We start from the raw sequence: 18,042 nt of genomic DNA, 5'->3' as shown, positions 1-18,042 counted from the left end.
AGAACTAGGGGGTCTAGAAAAAGTGAGGAGCTTAAAGAAATCAGCAAAATTAATTAATTAGTATCAGAGAAATTAATGAGGATGAAAGGCAATAGACCTCAAGGCCCGATGAACAGCATGCTACAGTTTCAAAGGAGGTAGCTATGGAGATAATGAATGCACTGGTTGCCATCTTCCAAAATTCCATTGATTCTAGAATGGCTCCCATACATTTGAAAGCAATAAATGTAACTTTGCCGCTCAAGAGTGAGAGAGAGACTTAACAAGGAATTGCATGAAATTTAACATGCCATAAATAGCAGAGAAAATAATGGAATCGTTAAAGAAGTGGTACAAAGCTCTCAGAAAATATTAATTGGACAGTGCGGAATCGACATGGATTTATGAAAGGTAAGTGATGTTTGACAAATCAGCTGAAATAATCTGAAGTTGTAACTATCAGAAATGAGAGTTTTGACCTATGTTATAGGTTGTAGGGAGAGCCAATGGAAATGAAGCAGTTGAACTTCCTGAAATTCTTTGATAAATTGCCATGCAAGAGATTACTAAACAACATTATAATACACTGGTATGGAGCAATGAATGGTTAATAGAGAATGGATTAGGAGGCCATGATCAATAGGGTACTGCAGGGATTGTATCAATGATTTGGTGGAGGGATTAAGTGTGATCAAGTGGCATAATGTAACAGTGGGCCATTTGAGAGACAAGAGAGTCAAGAACTGGGGCCCTGCTGTGTTAAAGGGTGTGTGGAAGCCAAGGCCCCAGTCTCTCAAAGGAAACATTGGGAATCAGCATCCGTTTGGCTAGATGCTGAATCATCAGGATTTCTGAACAATCAGACAGCAGGTTATTGGAGTGTCAGCACCTCTCAGTTCTGGTAACCCTGCGCTTGAATATGAACTTTGCATGTTTTCTCAGGGTGCTCCAGTTTTCTCCCATATCCCAGGTACACTGGAGGGTAAATTGTGTACTGTAAATTACTCCCTGTAAAGTTGAGTGACAGGACAATCAGGATGGAACTGATGATCATGTGAGTTATAGAGGCGCTACAAAGAAATAAGTGGGCAGGTGGATTGATGTTATTGTCTGAGAATTGACATACATTCAATGGGCCAAATGGCCTCCTTCTGTGTCATAAGTAAGTAATGTATCCAAGTTACCACTTTATTAGGTATGCCCTGTACCTGAAAATGGGCTTTGAGTGTATGCTTTTGGTCTTCTGCTGCTGTAGCCCATTACTTCAAGGTTCGATGTGTTATGCATTCAGAGATGCTCCTCTCCACACCACTGTTGTAACACGTGATTATTTGAGTTACTGTCACCTTCTTGTCAGCTTGAACCAGTCTGACTATTCTCCTCTGACCTCTCTCAATAACAAAGTGTTTCCACCCACAGAACTGCCATTCACTGGACATTTGCAGACTGTTGTGCATGAAAATCCCAGGAGATCAGCAGTTTCTGAGAAACAGAAACTAGCCCCTCTGGCACCAACAATCATTCCACAGTCAAAGTCACATAGATCACATATCTTCCCTATTCTGATGTTTGGCCTGAACAGCAACTGAACCTCTTGACCACATCTGCATGCTTGTATGCATTGAGTTGCTGCCACATGATTGGTTGAATAGATATCTGCATTAATGAGCAGGTATACCAGTGTATCTAATAAAGTGGCCACTGAGTGTAATATTTCAGTTTAAAGTGAACAACTAGTTCACATAAATCAACAGATATAAAAATATTAACTTAGATCATGAAAGGACTTCCTATTCAGAATAGTTCTTGGGTTTAAAGGCCAGGCTTTGAATTAACATCTCTGAATGCACAACACCTTGAAGTGGATGGCCATGAACAGACACTCAGTGGTCACTTTAATAGGTACCTCCTGTACCTGCTATATGCTGGCCATTATTGCCAAAGGATTTGAGGATGAGAGTAGGGATGCCTTGACCTCATTAAATAAGGTCCTGGTGAGACTACATCTGGAGTACTGTGTACAGGTCAGATCCATGTGAGGAAGTCAAGAGGAACTCAGCAGGAACAGCACCTGTGGAGGCAAAAGGACGGTTGATGTTTCAGGTTAAGGCTTTGCGTCAGGATTTAGACTGTAGGGGGAGACAGCCAGCTTGGAGGGAAAGGGGCATGGTGAGGCAGGAGCTGGCAGGCGATAGGTGGAACTAGGTGAGGAGGATGATGATGGGCAGATGGAGCCAGATGGGTGAGGGGAGGGTGGAGGAAGGGACAGGCTGGGGGATGAGAATAGAGACAACAATGGATTGCAGATTGTGAAAGATGATACGGTACACAAGGAAGAGCAGGTTTGTGATCAAAGTGTAGCGAAGGTTCATGAGATTGATTCCTGGGAAAGCACCTTGTCATGTGAGGAGAGAGCAGAAAGATTGGGCCTGTACCCTCTAGATTTCAGAAGAATAACATCAAAATGTACAAAATCTATTTGAGGCGTGATAGGATAGGTGCCGGGTAGTTATTTCCCAGGGATACGATGTCCAGAACCAGCATAAGCAGGTGACCACTCGATGGAGACAAGAAGAAATTTCTTCACCTAGAGTGTGGTGATTTTTTTCTAAGTACTAAAAACAATGAATTCTTTGAAAAACACTTTTAAATGACATAAATTCAAAATAGTAAGTAAAACAAAGTGATAAAAAGCAAACCATGTACATTTCCAGTCCAGGTTAGCGACCACATTCAAGTTACATGCCAAACATACTTGGTATTTAGACCATAAGACCATAAGACATAGGAGTAGAATTAGGCCATTCGGCCCATTGAGTCTGCTCTGCCATTCAATCATGGCCGATTTATTATCTTTCTCAGCCCCATTTTGCTGCCTTCTTCACCTTTGACACCCTGAATAATCAAGAACATATCAACCTCTGCTTTAAATATACCCAACTACTTGGCCTGCACAGATGTCTGTGGCAAGGAATTCCACAGATTCACCACCCTCTGGCTAAAGAAATTCTTCCTTATTCCTCTGTTCTAAATGGACACCCTCTTTTCTGGGACTGTGCCCTCTGGTCTGAGATGCCCCCACTTTAGGAAATACCCTCTACATATCCGCTCTATAAGAGCCTTTCAATATTTGACAGGTTTCTAAACTCAAGCGTGCAGAGGCACAGCACCATCATGCATTAATTCTTTCATTCCCAGGATGATTCTTGTGAATCTCCTTTGAACCCTCTCCAATGTTGACACATCTTTTTGTAGACAAGGGGCCCAAAACTGCTTGCAATACTCCAAATGTGGTCTGACCAAACCCTTATAAATCCTCAGCATTACATCATTGCCTTTACACTCTAGTCCTCTCAAAATGAATGCCAACATTGCATTTGCCTTCCTTACCATCAACTCTATCTGCAAATTAACCTTTAGGGTATCCTGCACAAGAACTCCCAAGTCCCTTTGCATCTCTGATTTTTGAATCTGCTGTCCATTTAGAAATCAGTCTGTGCAATTATTCGTTCTACCAAAGTGCATGACAGATAACTGGAATATTTCTAGGAATAACTGTGCATAGTTCTCTGAAAGTGGAGTCTCATGTAGATAGGGTGGTGAAGAGGGCTTTTGGAACGCTGGCCTTTATAAATCAAAGCATTGAGTACAGAAGTTGGGATGTAATGCTAAAGTTGTACAAGGCCAAATTTGGAATATTGTGTGCAGTTCTGGTCACCGAATTATAGGAAAGATATCAATAAATTAGCGAGAGTGCAGAGACGATTTACTAGGATGTTACCTGGGTTTCAGCACTTAAGTTACAGAGAAAGGTTGAACAAGTTAGGTCTCTATTCATTGGAGCGTAGAAGGTTGAGGGAAGATTTGATCGAAGTATTTAAAATTTTGAGAGGGATAGATAGAGTTGACGTGAATAGACTGTTTCCATTGAGAGTAGGGGAGATTCAAACGAGAGGACATGATTTGAGAGTTAGGGGGCAGAAGTTTAAGGGAAACACGAGGGGGTATTTCTTTACTCAGAGAGTGATAGCTGTGTGGAATGAGCTTCCTGTAGAAGTAGTAGAGGCCAGTTCAGTTGTGTCATTTAAGGTAAAATTGGATAGGTATATGGACAGGAAAGGAGTGGAGGGTTATGGGCTGAGTGTGGGTAGGTGGGACTAGGTGAGATTAAGGGTTCGGCATGGACTAGGAGGGCCAAGATGGCCTGTTTCCGTGCTGTGATTGTTATATGGTTATATGGTTATAACCTCCCGACACTGTATTCCATCTGCCACTTCTTTGTCCATTCTCCTAATCTGTCTAAGTCCTTCTGCAGCCTCTCTGCTTCCTCAACACTACCTACCCCTCCACCTATCTTTGTATTGTCAACAAACTTGGCCACAAGGCCATCAATTCCTTCATCCAAATCACTGACATATAACGCGAAAAGGAGCGGTCCCAACACTGACCCTTCCGGAAAACCACTGGTCACTGGCAGCCACCCAGAAAAGACCCCTTTTATTTCCACTTCAGTTCTATATTCATCCCGCTTTTCCATTTTTGCTCCATGTCACACTTCAACTCATCCCACTGATTGCAATTTTGCCCTACCGCCCACTTGTCCTTCCTCACAGTCTCACTATACACTGCATCCATTTGTAAACCAACTGCCCCATCCTCATCCCTATCACTCCAGTTCCCATCCCCCCTGCCAAATTAGTTTAAACCCTCCCCAACAGCTCTAGCAAACTTGCCCACAAGGATATTGGTCCCTCTCAAGTTCAGGTATAACCCGTCAATCTGTACAGGTCATATATTCCCCAGATGAGATCCGAAAATCTGAAACTCTGTCCCCTGCACCATTTCCTCAGCTACATATTTGTCTGCCAAATCATCCAGTTCTTACCCTCACTGGAACATAGCACAGGCGCCAATCTAGAGGTTACTACACTCGAGGTCCTGCTTTTCAGTTTTCTACTTTGCTACCTATATTCCTTCTTCAGGACCTCATTACCTTTCCTACCTATGTTTTTGGTACCAAAAGTGTGTACCACCCTCCTGCAGACAGCAGTTCACTCTTCCCCCTTTTGAATGTGGACTCAATCCCAGACCTCCCTGACCATAGCACTTGGGAAGCAACATACTATCCGGGTGTCTCTTTCATGTCCACAGAATCTTTTCCAACTATGATCTGTCTAACCCTATCATTACTGCACTCCTCTGTGTTCCCCCTTCCCTTCTTAGCCATAGAGTCTGACTCTGTGCCAGAGACCCAGTCACTGTGGCTTTCCTCTGCGAGGTTGTCCCCAATCCCTCCCAACTGTATACAGTGTGGTATACTTATTATTGAGGGGAACGGGCACAGGGGTACTCTGCACCAGCTGCCTATTCCCTTCCCCTCTCTTGAAAGTCACCCGACTACCCACCTCCTGTAACTAGGGATTGACTGCCTCCCTGTAGCTCCTATCTGTCTCCTCCTCATTCTCCCATATGAGCTGAAGGGCAGCCAGTTCCCTAACATGGTCTCTAAGGAACTGCGGCTCAGTGCACCTTGTGGTTATCAGAGAGACTGCCAGTCTCCCAGAGTTCCCACATCTCACATTAAGAACATAACACTAACCCTGGACCCATTCTCACCAGACTAGCCATGTACTAATAGACAAAGAAAGATTTGAAAAAAAACTTACTAAAAACTTACTGCCTTAGCCTCCTTTTTGCCTAAGCCTCTTGAGCCACAGCCTGACCACTCTAACACTGGCCCACTTTCACAATGGCCACTCTGCTTACATCTTACTTATTTTACTGGCCTTTCCCAGTGCCTAATATTTTGATTGAAGTCCGCCAAGAGGTCCCAAAAGGCCCTGAACTCTTTTTAAACTTACATTGCCTCTCCCACAAACAAGTGCTCACGATGATTGCATTTACCTGGGTATAAAGTTCATCCACCTCTCAGCTCAGCACAAATGACCCCTGCCTCTGGATCCTGCACTGATTTGGAACAAATTGTTGATGTGAAGACTGGATCTGCAGGTATGAACATCAGGAATACACCGACCCATGAAGAGTACCTTACCAGTCATTCTCTTCAATACTGTTGAAAACAGGCTGGTACATTTTTGCTCCAAAGTAAACTATCAAATGCCTGTTTAACAGAATGCATTCAGTGGTCACTTTATTATGTACACCTGCTTGTTAATAGAAGTATCTATTCAGTTAATCATGTGGCAGCAACTCAATGCATAAAGCATGCAGACATGGTCAAGAGGTTCAGTTGTTGTTCAGACCAAACATCAGAATGGGGAAGAAATGTGATCTAAGTGACTTTGACTGTGGAATGGTTGTTGGTGCCAGACTGGGTGGTTCGAGTATCTCAGAAACTGATGATCTCCTGGGATTTTCATGCACAATAGTCTCTAGAGTTTACAGAGAATGGTGTGGAAAACAAAAAAACATCCAGGGAGAGGCAGTTCTGTGGGTGAAATTGCCTTGTCAATGAGAAAGGTCAGAGGAGAATGGCCAGACTGGTTTCAGCTGTTAGGAAGGTGACAGTAATTCAAATAACCCAACGATACAACAGTGGTGTGCAGAAGAGCATCTCTGAATGCACACCACATTGAACCTTGAAGTGGATGGACTACAGCAGCAGAAGCAACACACACACAATGCTGGAGGAACTCAGCAGGCCAGGCAGCATCTATGGAAAAGAGTAAACTGTCAACGTTGGGCCGAGACCCTTCATGGGGACTAGGAAGGAAGTAAGAAGGTGGGGGGGGGGGGGGAGGGGGAGTACAGCAACAGAAGACCACAAACATACGTTCAGTGGCCACTGCGTGTATATCTATTACAATGTATATGCCTTATGTGACAATGTATTTCTCTATTGATCCACAGAAAAAAATTATTTGTTGTTGATGTAAAAAAATATTGTGCACGTGAATTTTCACCATTTCAAGAGATCCCAAACAGCTTTAGGGTCAATGAAGTACTTTCTAAAGTGTCTATACTGGTGTAATATTGGAAATATACAGCCGATTTTTTTCCAGAAAAATCCCATAGACAGTAATGTCACAAAAGTTGATTGAAAGATCATTGGTCATCGTTACCTGCACGGGAAACGCTATTACTCTGGGAGTTTAAATGTGCGCCACTTTTTAAGTGAAGCGACACAAGGTCATAAGTGACACATTTCCTACTCAGTGACTCCCACTTAATAACCAATGCCAGGTGCCTGTAATTCCTACACCCCGGCTCATCTTATCACAGCCTTCTAGCTGGTGCCAAAATTGCCCGATCTCACGTGTAGCCGATCAGCCTAACATGCTGGTGCCTCGTCTTTTGGAATAAGGCGCAGTTGGTTGGACATTCGCCGTCAAACCAGGATATCGTCCCGCCCACTTTTCTAAAGTTTGCTTGCGTGGCGTGTCCACCGTTAGCGTGAATTTATAGATGAGAGAGAAGCGAAATAGCTAACAATCTGTCACAGTGAAGGAACACAATAGAGAGGGTTAACTAGACAGGTAAAAGAAGAAAGGGGGTCTTACATAGTAAAGGAAATCTGATCTGTGTCCATTTGGAATGTACCGTTTAAAATCACTGCCTGGCTTCACTGTAGGAGTCTATCATTTTCGAGCTGTCAATAGTTTGGGCAAACCCAACAGCTTCATGTACTGGCTGTTGAAGTGGCAACACCGCCCTGGATGGCGGGCAACGAGCAATCTCAGTGGTTATGACAACAGCCCTCTCCTCAACCCTGCTGAGTCCGAGGTCAAAAGAGCGAACGAGGACGAGGATACACAGAAAGAACCGTGAGTAAAAATACCCCACAGACCTGAACTCCAGCTCGCTTCATATTCACACCGAAGGTTTGTCCCTTTTTGTAATCAGAAAGGATCTGACTTGGTAAACGCTGCGAGTTTTCCGAATCTTCCCGAAATAATTGAGGAAAATGGATGAAATGCCACGGTTCATATTAATTTTAAAATGTTTTAGACTGTGTTGATTGATTGAAAGAAGTGATGCTCAGAGTCTGCACGAATCACATATACCGCTATAAGATAAAATGAACCAACGCGCGATTTATGGTAATATTTCACTTTAAGTGTAACACATTATAAATAGAGATACGTTCGTGTGGTGGTATGGAAATTCTCTCGTCGAAAGATACCTTTTAAAAATAATTAACCACTTGGGATTATTTTTCGCATCATTTAATCTGCAGTTTGCTGTGTTTGAGTTTCCAGTAATGCGCTCCAATTATAAGTGGAGTTTGAGCATCATTTTGCACTCTCTCTGTGGGAGAGAGTACTCGTAACGAATAGTACAACTGAAGGAAATACTTGCAGGTTATCTGTAGGCAACATTCTCGTAACATTAAATATTCAACAACAAATTCCAGGAAAAAAAAATCCTCCGGTTCATTCAGGGTTTGTTTTTGCCACACAACTGCACGGTCGCGAGGAACACGCACAAAATGTTGGAGGAACTCAGCAGGTCAGTCAGAATCTGTGGAAAGGATTAAACAGTCGATGTTTCAGGCCAAGAGCGTTTGACCCTCAAAATGTCGACAGTTTATTCCGCTGCATAGATGCTGCCTGACTTGCTGTTCCTCCAGCATTCTGTGTGTGTTGCTCTAGATTTCCAGTATCTGCAGAATCTCTTGTGTTTCTGATGCGCTGTTACGAGCATCAGAAACACAAGATGCTCATCCAGAACACAAGAAAGCTCATCCAGAGCTACTAAAGACAGGCCAATTAGGAGATTGATGTCTGGGAAATCCCTTTCTTAGCTCAGGAGACCACGTTAATCTTGGTAAATCACCAACCAGAAGGAATTTACATCCAGAGCAAAAACTTGTCCCGCTCTCGCCTTTGGTAATTAAGAGAGTCAGTGCTCCCAGGAGAGAGCAGCCTATCTTCGAGAGTTATTATTATTTGGGGAGTGATCCACCTTTGGGTTTCTAGCCTAGCTCTGGTCTGTGTTGCTATTGTGTCCTCCCATTTCTCCCTAAACTACCTATTCGAACACAACCTAGTCCCTTCGCTTTATAAAGCTCAGTCAAATATGACTCTGACAAAATCTTCCAAAGCCCACGCTTCTCTAATGTGCCGTTTTTTCTTATGCGTTCTTGATATCAAATACACTATGTACTGTGCTATTGAACGTTAACACGCCAATAAAGAGGAACATTGCTTGAAAGCATGTTTCAAAATTCCTGCGAATCTCTCAAGATATTCGGAAAAGTTTAATAATTGGGTGCAATTGGATTTCACCGTTTGTGTGGCTGGTCTCAGTTCCTGGAATCTAACTGGTATCATGTTTGGGCAATAGCTGGAGAATTGCTGTGTTTTACAATGAAATGGCAAAATGATAACATTAAAATCTTTGCGTCACGAAATAAATATGCTTGTTTTAGCGCGCTCGGGAGGTCCACAAGGCACTGAGTTGCACAGAAGCTCCCGAACTATATTGGGTCATATATGAAAGGCCTTTCATTGTTAATTTTCATCCTCCCTTCCTATGGTTTCGGCGCACTTTTTGACCGGGTGCCAACTGATCTTGGGTACTTGATGAAATGGTCATCACTCATTCCGGGTTTGGCAGTAGGACTGGAAATAGACAAGACAGATCCGTCCACTCTCCATTCACACGCAACAAGAATTGTTGGGAATTCTGGCTTTCTCCTCCTTTATTAACGCACCGATGTCAAGCCAACGTGCACTGGCTAAGATCAGTAAACAACCTACCCTTGGATTTTCCTGATCTGTTTGGTTAAACCAAGGTTACTACTCTTGGTCCCCTTTCAGTAAGTGCGTAGTGGCGTCTGTGCGATGAGTAACCGGGCGATGTTGTATCTTTTCCTGCATGTGGTCTTCCCAGTGTGCTATCAGCCACGTTTCCCTCGGAAACTGACAGCTAGAACCTAGTCTTCTGGTTGCATTACTGCATGGCAATGCTTCCAAGAGCTAGGCACAGACATGGAAGAAGATGTCATAGCCTGAAGACATTGCTAAGGTAAGCCAAGTGTTTAACAGATACACAGACCACAGTGTGTTTTCCCGCATCTACTCCTAAGCCCATGTTGCTGCCAAATACTTTTTGCTACCTTTATGATTTTGATTATTCATCATGTTTACCCTTAAGTCACACTTCAGCTGGAGTTTATTCCAAAGGGTATGCAGATCAAAAAGATTTCAGGCAAACATCACTGTATGATGCTTGGTTACTTAATTACACCCAGGACCGACTGAAGCTCAAGCACATGCCCAAGTATGCTACTTGAACTTGCAGCATAAAAAAATACAATACTCCTCTTGAGCAACAAGTTGGCACCTGAGACACTAGGTAGGTTCAGATCAACTTTCAACAACTTTGGAGGAGTCCAAACACGCCAGTCCTTCTTCCTGCAGCAAAAAGGTTTGCAGCAATAAAAGGGAGTTGAAGTATCCTCTAAGCTGTTGGTGGGTCCTGCCCCACTTCTTCCCCTCAAACTGTCTCACACTAATAGATTCACTGTACATGCAATCAGCATATGCAATTGCCATTTTATAATGCTCTATTGGGAAGCATTTCATAAAGATAGCAATACTGGCAATGATAGCAATCCAACAATTCCAGTGAACCAGGACAAGACAGAATTCTAGCCACATTAGTGAGCACCAGCACACAGAACATGACTGTAGGTGATACAACACTGCTAGCATGGAATAAAACAGATGCCAACAGAGGAAGGTAATGGTACTACTGGCAATGTTGTACCTGTACCAATTAGCCTCAGGTATCCTTTAACAGATGGCAAAGGTCTGCATCTGGGTCCTTGCTGACCCAGAGTGTTTGTTAGAGTTGGACATTAGTAAGACCTGCCAATGTTGTTGGTGGCTTGATAGCAATGCAGCTCCCGTAACTTCTGATTGTATATAGCATCCAAATATTTAAAACCACTAATGTCAGAAATCATAACCAAAGATAGGAAATTCTATGAATACACAGTTAGTAAGAAATAAAGATCATATTTCAGGTTAATGCTTTTTTCATCAGAACTAGCACATATTCTTTCATATTTTAGCACCAGCCATGAAATATTGTATTTGGAGCTGATCTAAGCCTTCCCTATCAGAAGCTTCACCTGTCACCTGAAGCCTTGGGTCCTCATTGTACCCCAGAAAGGAATGACTAATATGAGTGGGGATAATTTTAAGGTGAATGGAGGAAAATATGGTGGGGGTGGGGAATGAACTTTCCACACTGTGGTGGGTATGTGGAACACGCTGCCAGATACATTTGGGACATTTAAGAAATTAGATAGGCAATTGGATGGAAGAAAAATGGAGTATCTATGTGGAAGGGTTTGATTGATCTTGGACCATGTTAAAAGGTGAGCACAACATTACAGGCCTGTACAGCGTGTTCTATGTTCATTGGATACTGGAGGAACTCGTCAAGTGTCCTCTCAACTATTCTTCATTCTGTTTCAGTCCCATAAATATTTAACTTGATCAAACATCAAGTTAGTGATCAATAAGGCAATACCATGTTCAGAATCAAACATCATAATAAAGTAAATAACCATCTCAAAAATTCCATTATCATGTTAACAAATGAAAAAAAGCATAAAGAATGCCTCCAATATAGCTAGATATGTTGATAGAGCATATCTAAGTCAGTCTTACCCTTCCAAGTCATCATTTCACCACCACCAATTCACCTGTACCTGATTAGAGCTTGCTTAATCATGAAGTTAACATGGAAATTTATATTTAATTTACTACAAAGACATTAATTATACAGTATTGCCCACCTGTTACATTACCTAGAAATGTGATACTCCTTTGATACAAAATATCATGCTACTTACAGGGACCTGTCATTGTGACACAGAAAGTGAAGGACCACCACAAAGTGTCATGAATTGGCGATGTAGAAATATACTCCACAATTTGACTAAACTTGTAGTTTCAGATGCTCTTATTTTGGTCTATGCAGAACTAGCACAGCCTCTCCAGGTTTTCCAAATAGCTGAAACTTCTTGTACTTGATACCTCTACCCTTGCCAAGAACTGGATGTCCCTTTTAAAGTAAGGGACCAAGAATTCCAAACAATAACTCTAGCCGGGTCTTGGGTAGAGATTAACAAGGTCAAGTGTCAGATCTGCAACCATATCAATTTGTTACCTTGGAAGATCTGTGAAGATCCAATTCCAATTTATGAACCTACTGCCATCCCATAGCCCACAGTAGATTTATCCTGTCTCCAGGTTTTCTCCTAATTTGTGTCACTTGTATTCATTCACAGTAGAATGCATCATCACATATTCACCATTTCATCAGTCTGGCTCACAAAGTTTCCTAATTCCATGCTCATATTTTATATTTGTCAAGTTTTGCATCATTTGTAAGCTTCAAAATTTTGTCCCCGATTCAGGTTATTTACTAACAGCAAGAAAAACAATAGTCCTAATACCTGGGGAATCCTAATGCATATTTCTTTCCATTTTCAAAAACATCAATTCAACATCAATCTCTGTCCCTCCTAACTCAGCACCTTATTCCGAGTCCAAGTTAACAATGTCTCTTTAATGTCCATCTGTTCCAACACGGTTTGTAAGGAGGTACTTTATCATAGGCCCTGTGAACACCCTTTAGCTCTATTTTCACATCAGTTTGCAAATATTTTAAGAGGTCAACAGTTTTTTAAACTGTAACATAAAATTAACCACGCTCCGAAGCATTGGTTTTATTTGGACACAACCTTAATCTCAATTGCTTCAGAAGGGCCTGCACAATCTAAATTCCAGTCAATTATGATCACATTTACATTTGCATCATAAGCATCTTGTCTGCGATTAGCCGTATGTTATTAACTGGGTCTGCTTTTTCCTTGCAGTGCTCATGATGTAGAGGCCAGTAGCCCATATTTAGGCCTCTGAAAACGTGCTGACCAAGACCACCGTCTGTTACTCACAAATACAGAAAATCACTTGCCTCTTCATACTGTAGACAAATATATTTTAGGTTTACAAAGTCTTTCCAGGGAGTGCTTTATTCATGGTTCTTCTGGAGTTTGATAGGTTTTGTACACAAACTTATAGTTGATGCTATACCAACCATCTGATAAAATTCACAACTAGTCAGACCCTGCACAAATGTAAAAAGACTCTAGTGGTATCAGTCTGGCTGAATGGACAGTACTCTCACCTTTGAGAAGGCAGGATTTATGCCTGATCCAAGACTTTACCTATATGCTGGAAGCTTCCTAAGGGTGCTTACTTCGGTTATTTTTATATTTGTTAAAGATCCCATTACACTATGAAAAGGACAGGATGTTTTTGTAGTGTCTAGGCCAGGGGTCGGCAACGTTTACCACTAAAAGAGCCAATATGGACCCATTTCCCACAGAAAAGAAAACACTGGGAGCCACAAAATGAAATAACACTGCATACAACGGGTTTTTTTTGCCTTTATGCTATGTATAAACAAACTATAATGTGTTGCATTTTTGAAATTGATGAACTCCTGCAGAGAAAACGAAATTACATTTCTGCATGCAACAAAAACATTTTGAACTCCGAAAAAAAGACGTTGGGTTGAAGGTTACTACATAGGTAGCCTACCTTGGATCGAAGAATTAAAAGAAAGCGCGCACTGGCGGGTGTCAGGCATTGGCTGTGGTGATGTATATTAATAGCGATAAAAAACACGTTGTAGCGGTGTAGCGCTACACGCAGCGCTAAAATAAAGACTGCAGTCAAAGGTAACTTTATTCGAACTAAACAGCCTTGCTTTTAAGCCTCCCTCAACCCATCCCCGTGGGCGCGGATGCTGCAAAAGACGCGTACTCACAAACCCCCGTAGGCTATCTCCCTTAGCCGGAATGCTGGCTAATTGTGAGGAAATGTGTCGCCACACTTAGATTGTACAAGATCACCATAATCTTCAAATTTAGAATTACATTTCAAAAGCTAACAAACTAACATAAAATACATTTTAATTAAATACTGACCAATTATTTCCCAAAGCCACAGGGAGCCGCAGCACAGAGGTGAAAGAGCCACAAATGGCTCGGGAGCCGCAGGTTGCCGACCCCCGGTCTAGGCCAATGTGCCCATCTCAGCCAGCCACTCCAACTTGTGAGCTGTGAGCAAAACTGTTTAAACCTTTATCCACATACTAAATTAATTCACATTATAATTCATGCACTACTTTGGCCAAGGCCGCAAGAAACTGCAGAGTTGCAGATGCAGCTCGGCACATCACAGAAACCTACCTCCCCACTGTGGATTCTGTCTGTGCTTCTCACTGCCTCTGGAAAACAACCCCACCCATCATGGACATTCTCTCTTTAACGGCCTCCCATCAGGCAGAAGGTACAAAAGTCTGAAAGCATGTACCACCAGGCTCAAGCTTCTGCCCCTCTGTATGAGGCTACTGAGCAGTCTCCTAGTGCAATAATAGTGCAACCTGACCTCACAATCAAGAGTTATGGCCTTGCAACTTATTGTCTGTCTACATTGCACTTTCTCTGTAACTGCAACACTTTATTCTGCATTTTTGCTATTGTTTTCCCTTGTTCTACCTCCATGTACTGATGTGATGAAATGATCTATATGGATGACATGTGAAACAGCTTTTCACTGTACCTCAGTGTATGTGACAATAATAAACCAATTTAATTTACTAATGTGACCCGTGTTGAGATGCTTCTGCAAGTTACGATAAGACACAATATAACTGAAATGTATCCCTTTGTTAAAAGGGCGGCACAGTCATGTAGTGGTTATTGTAATGCTATTACACCGCCAGCAACCCCGGTTCAATTCCGCTACTGTCTGTAAGGAGTTTGTACGTTTTCCCTGTGATTGTGGGTTTCCTCCAGGTGCTCTGGTTTCCTCCCACATCTCAAAGATGTACGGGTTAGTTGGTTAATTCCTCCCATAGGTGTAATCGGGCAATGCGGGTTTGTTAGGTGGGAAGGGCTCGCCATCGTGCTGTATCTTTAAAAATAAACAAATTAAACACTTCAGACTGGTTAATTCTAGTTCAGAGGTTGCAAACTCCATCTGGTACTGTTACAGTACCATCCTTTCTGTGCTGACCTCCCCTTTTTAACACTGAAACTTATTCCATCGTCATAGCGACTGTACCTCGACTGGATGCACCTCATGCATTAATTTAGTTTCAGCTTTCTGCCTGTATGATATCCTTTGGTTGAGAAGGCAGGGTGACTTGTACCTTGTCCTTTAGCTGCTTCTAAACTGATTGTGAGCTGCTGCATGACATCTGGGAAGAGCTGGTTCATATGTAACCAAACCCCACCCTGCAAGTCCCTTCCTGACGAGTATGTTGCTTGCCGCCTCTCACCATCCCTTTCTGCAAGAATGCATGCCAATGCTGCTTGCCGTTTACTACTACTTACCCACATCCTCCAACCTCAGTGATCCATGGCTGTCTTTATTAGTTCAACACGGTCACCCATTCTACCTCAGCAATATCATCTACCGCTGCTGAAATGTAGCTTACCTCCATACTTCTTTTCATGTTATATATCAATGATCTGAACGACAAATTGATGACTTGGTTGCCAAGTTTGCAGATGATACAAAGATTGGTGGAGGAGCAGGTAGTTCTGAGGGAGCAGAGAGACTACAGAAGGACTTAGACAGATTAGGAGAATGGACAAACATGGAATACAGTGCCGGGAAGTGTATGGTCATCTGCTTTGGTAGAAGGAATATAGGCATGAGCTATTTCCTAAAAAGGGAGAAAATTTTTAAAAATCAGAAGTGCAAAGGGACTTGGGAGTCCTAGTGCAGGATTCCCTAATGGTAAACTTGCATATTGAGTCAGTGGTGAGGAAGGCAAATGCAACGTTAGCATTAATTTTGAGAGGACTAGAATATAAAAGCAAGGATGTAATGCTGAGGCATTATAGTGCATTGGTCAGACCACACTTGAAGTATTGTGAGCAGTTCTGGGCCCTTTATCTAAGAAAAGATGTGCTGACATTGGGAAAAGTGCAGGGAAAGTTCACAAGAATTATCCTGGGAATGAAAGGGTTAATGTGTGAGGAAGGTTTGATGGCTCTGCCCCTGTACTTGCTGGAGTTTAGAAGAATGAGGAAGGATCTTATTAAAACCTACTGAATATACTGGGTGAGTCTAAGACCAGAGGGAACAACCTCAGAATAGAGGGACGTTCATTTGGAACAGAGATGAGGAGGAATTTCTTTAGCCAGGATGTGGTGAGTCTCTGGAATCCATTACCACAGATGGCTGTGGAGGCTAAGTCATTGCATAGATTTAAACCAGAGATTGATTAATAAGGGTGTCAAAGGCTATGAGGAGAAGGTTGTGGGGGGGGGGGGAATAATACGTCAGCCATGATGGAATGGTGGAACAGTACTTGTTGGGCTGAATGGCCTAATTCTGCTCCTATGTCTTATGATCTTATTCCCTAAAGGTTACTTTGCAAACTTTACTATAAGCTCTACACATTCACCAAAATGCTTACTATTCCTGCTCTCTGGTTTTTGATGTCTCTCTGGGTGCTTGATGTCTCCCCAAAATGTTAATTCAACGTTCCTCCTCCCATCCCTCCCTGCCTTTAACCCATTCTTCCACAGCACCCTCCTCAAGACTTGATTCCCAAACAATACCCTAATTCTTCCCTCTAAACTTCAAGCCTCTCTCCGTCCTAACTTCAAAGTTCAAAGTAAATTTATTATCAAAGTACATACAGTATATGCCACCATATACAACCATGATATTCATTTTCTTGTGGGCATACTCAGAAAATCCAAAAAACATAATAGAATCAGGAAAAGACAGCATCTAACAGGACAGGTAAACAATCAATGTGCAAAAGACACATTTGAAAGTGAGTCAGTTGGTTGTGGGAACAGTTCAGTAATAGAGCAAGTGAAGTTATCCCCTCTGGTTCAAGAGCCTGATGGTTGAGGAGTGATAACTGTTCCTGAAATTGGTGGTGTGGGTCCTAACACTCCTGTACCACCTTCCTGATGACAGCAGCAAGAAGGGAACGTGGCCAGGATGGTCAGCGTCTTTGATGTTTCCATACCAGGCTGTGTTGTAGCCAGACAACATACTCTCCATCACACGTCTATAGATTTTTGTCAAAGTTTTAGTTGTCATGTCGAATCTTTGCAAACTTTTCAGAAAATAGAGGTGCTGCCATGCTTTCTTTGCAATTGCATTAATGTGCTGGGCACAGGACTGGTCCCCTGAAATGATAACACTGAGGAATTTAAAGTTTTTGACCCTCTCCACCTCTGATTTCCCCCGATGAGGACTGGCTCATGGACCTCTGGTTTCCTCCTCCTGAAGTCTATAATCAGCTCTTTGGTTTTGCTGACATTGAATGAGAGGTTGTTGTTGTGGCATCACTCAGTCAGATTTTCAGTCTCCCTCCCATATGTTGATTCATCACCACCTTTGATTCGGCCAACAACAGTGATGTCATCAGCAAACTTGAATATGGCATCAGAGTTGTGGTTAGCCACACAGTCACCAGTGTAAAGCGAGTAGAGCAGGGGAACTAAGCACACAGCCTTATGGTGCACCTGTGCTGATGGAGATTGTGGAGGAGATCTTGTTGCCAATCCAAACTGACTGGGGTCTGTAAGTGAGAAAGTCGAGGATCAATTGCACTGGCAGGTATTGAGGTCAAGGTCTTGAATCTTGTTGATTAGCTTTGAGGGAATGATAGGATCTTCAGCTTTACTGGTCCCACATACAGAAAGAACTTCCATAATCAGTCATCTCGCATCTACCTTTTGAAAGATTAAAAACCAAGCCATTTTTCAAGTGGTTCTAGTGAAAGTAAAAAAATCTTGTGGCACTATTCAAGTACATGCAGGGAATTCACCTGGGTGTCCATGCAAACACGAACAACAGAATAACTAGTTTTACTTGTTGATGGGATTTGGATGTATGGTAATTAGCTGTTGTTTATTAATATAATGAGTGCACTTTAATGCCCTTTATTTTATATGAACGTTATAAGTAGGAGCAGGAGTAGGCCATCTCACTCTTTCAGCCTACTCTGCCATTCATTAAGATCATAACTGATTGT

General features: G+C 42.4%; 1 protein-coding gene across 4 annotated transcripts in view; it reads left to right on the top strand.

Moving 5' to 3' along the window:
• The first annotated feature begins 304 nt into the window (after nucleotides 1–304).
• LOC132384802 (glutaminase liver isoform, mitochondrial-like) overlaps nucleotides 305–18,042 on the top strand; it is a 77,659-nt gene continuing 59,921 nt past the window's right edge. For 3 of the 4 annotated variants that reach the window (XM_059956327.1, XM_059956328.1, XM_059956325.1), the window contains exon 1: nucleotides 7,359–7,763. In XM_059956327.1, coding sequence (XP_059812310.1) covers nucleotides 7,534–7,763 — 230 coding nt within the window. In that variant the 5' untranslated portion in view covers nucleotides 7,359–7,533. Of the gene's footprint in view, nucleotides 391–7,358; nucleotides 7,764–18,042 lie in introns of those variants that run through there. The other variant, XM_059956326.1, reaches the window with a different exon arrangement.

This window comes from Hypanus sabinus, chromosome X1, assembly GCF_030144855.1.
Source record: "Hypanus sabinus isolate sHypSab1 chromosome X1, sHypSab1.hap1, whole genome shotgun sequence".
NCBI classification, from domain to species: domain Eukaryota; kingdom Metazoa; phylum Chordata; class Chondrichthyes; order Myliobatiformes; family Dasyatidae; genus Hypanus; species Hypanus sabinus.
Note: the sequence above shows the minus strand (reverse complement) of the source record. Positions and strands in the feature narration are given on the sequence as shown.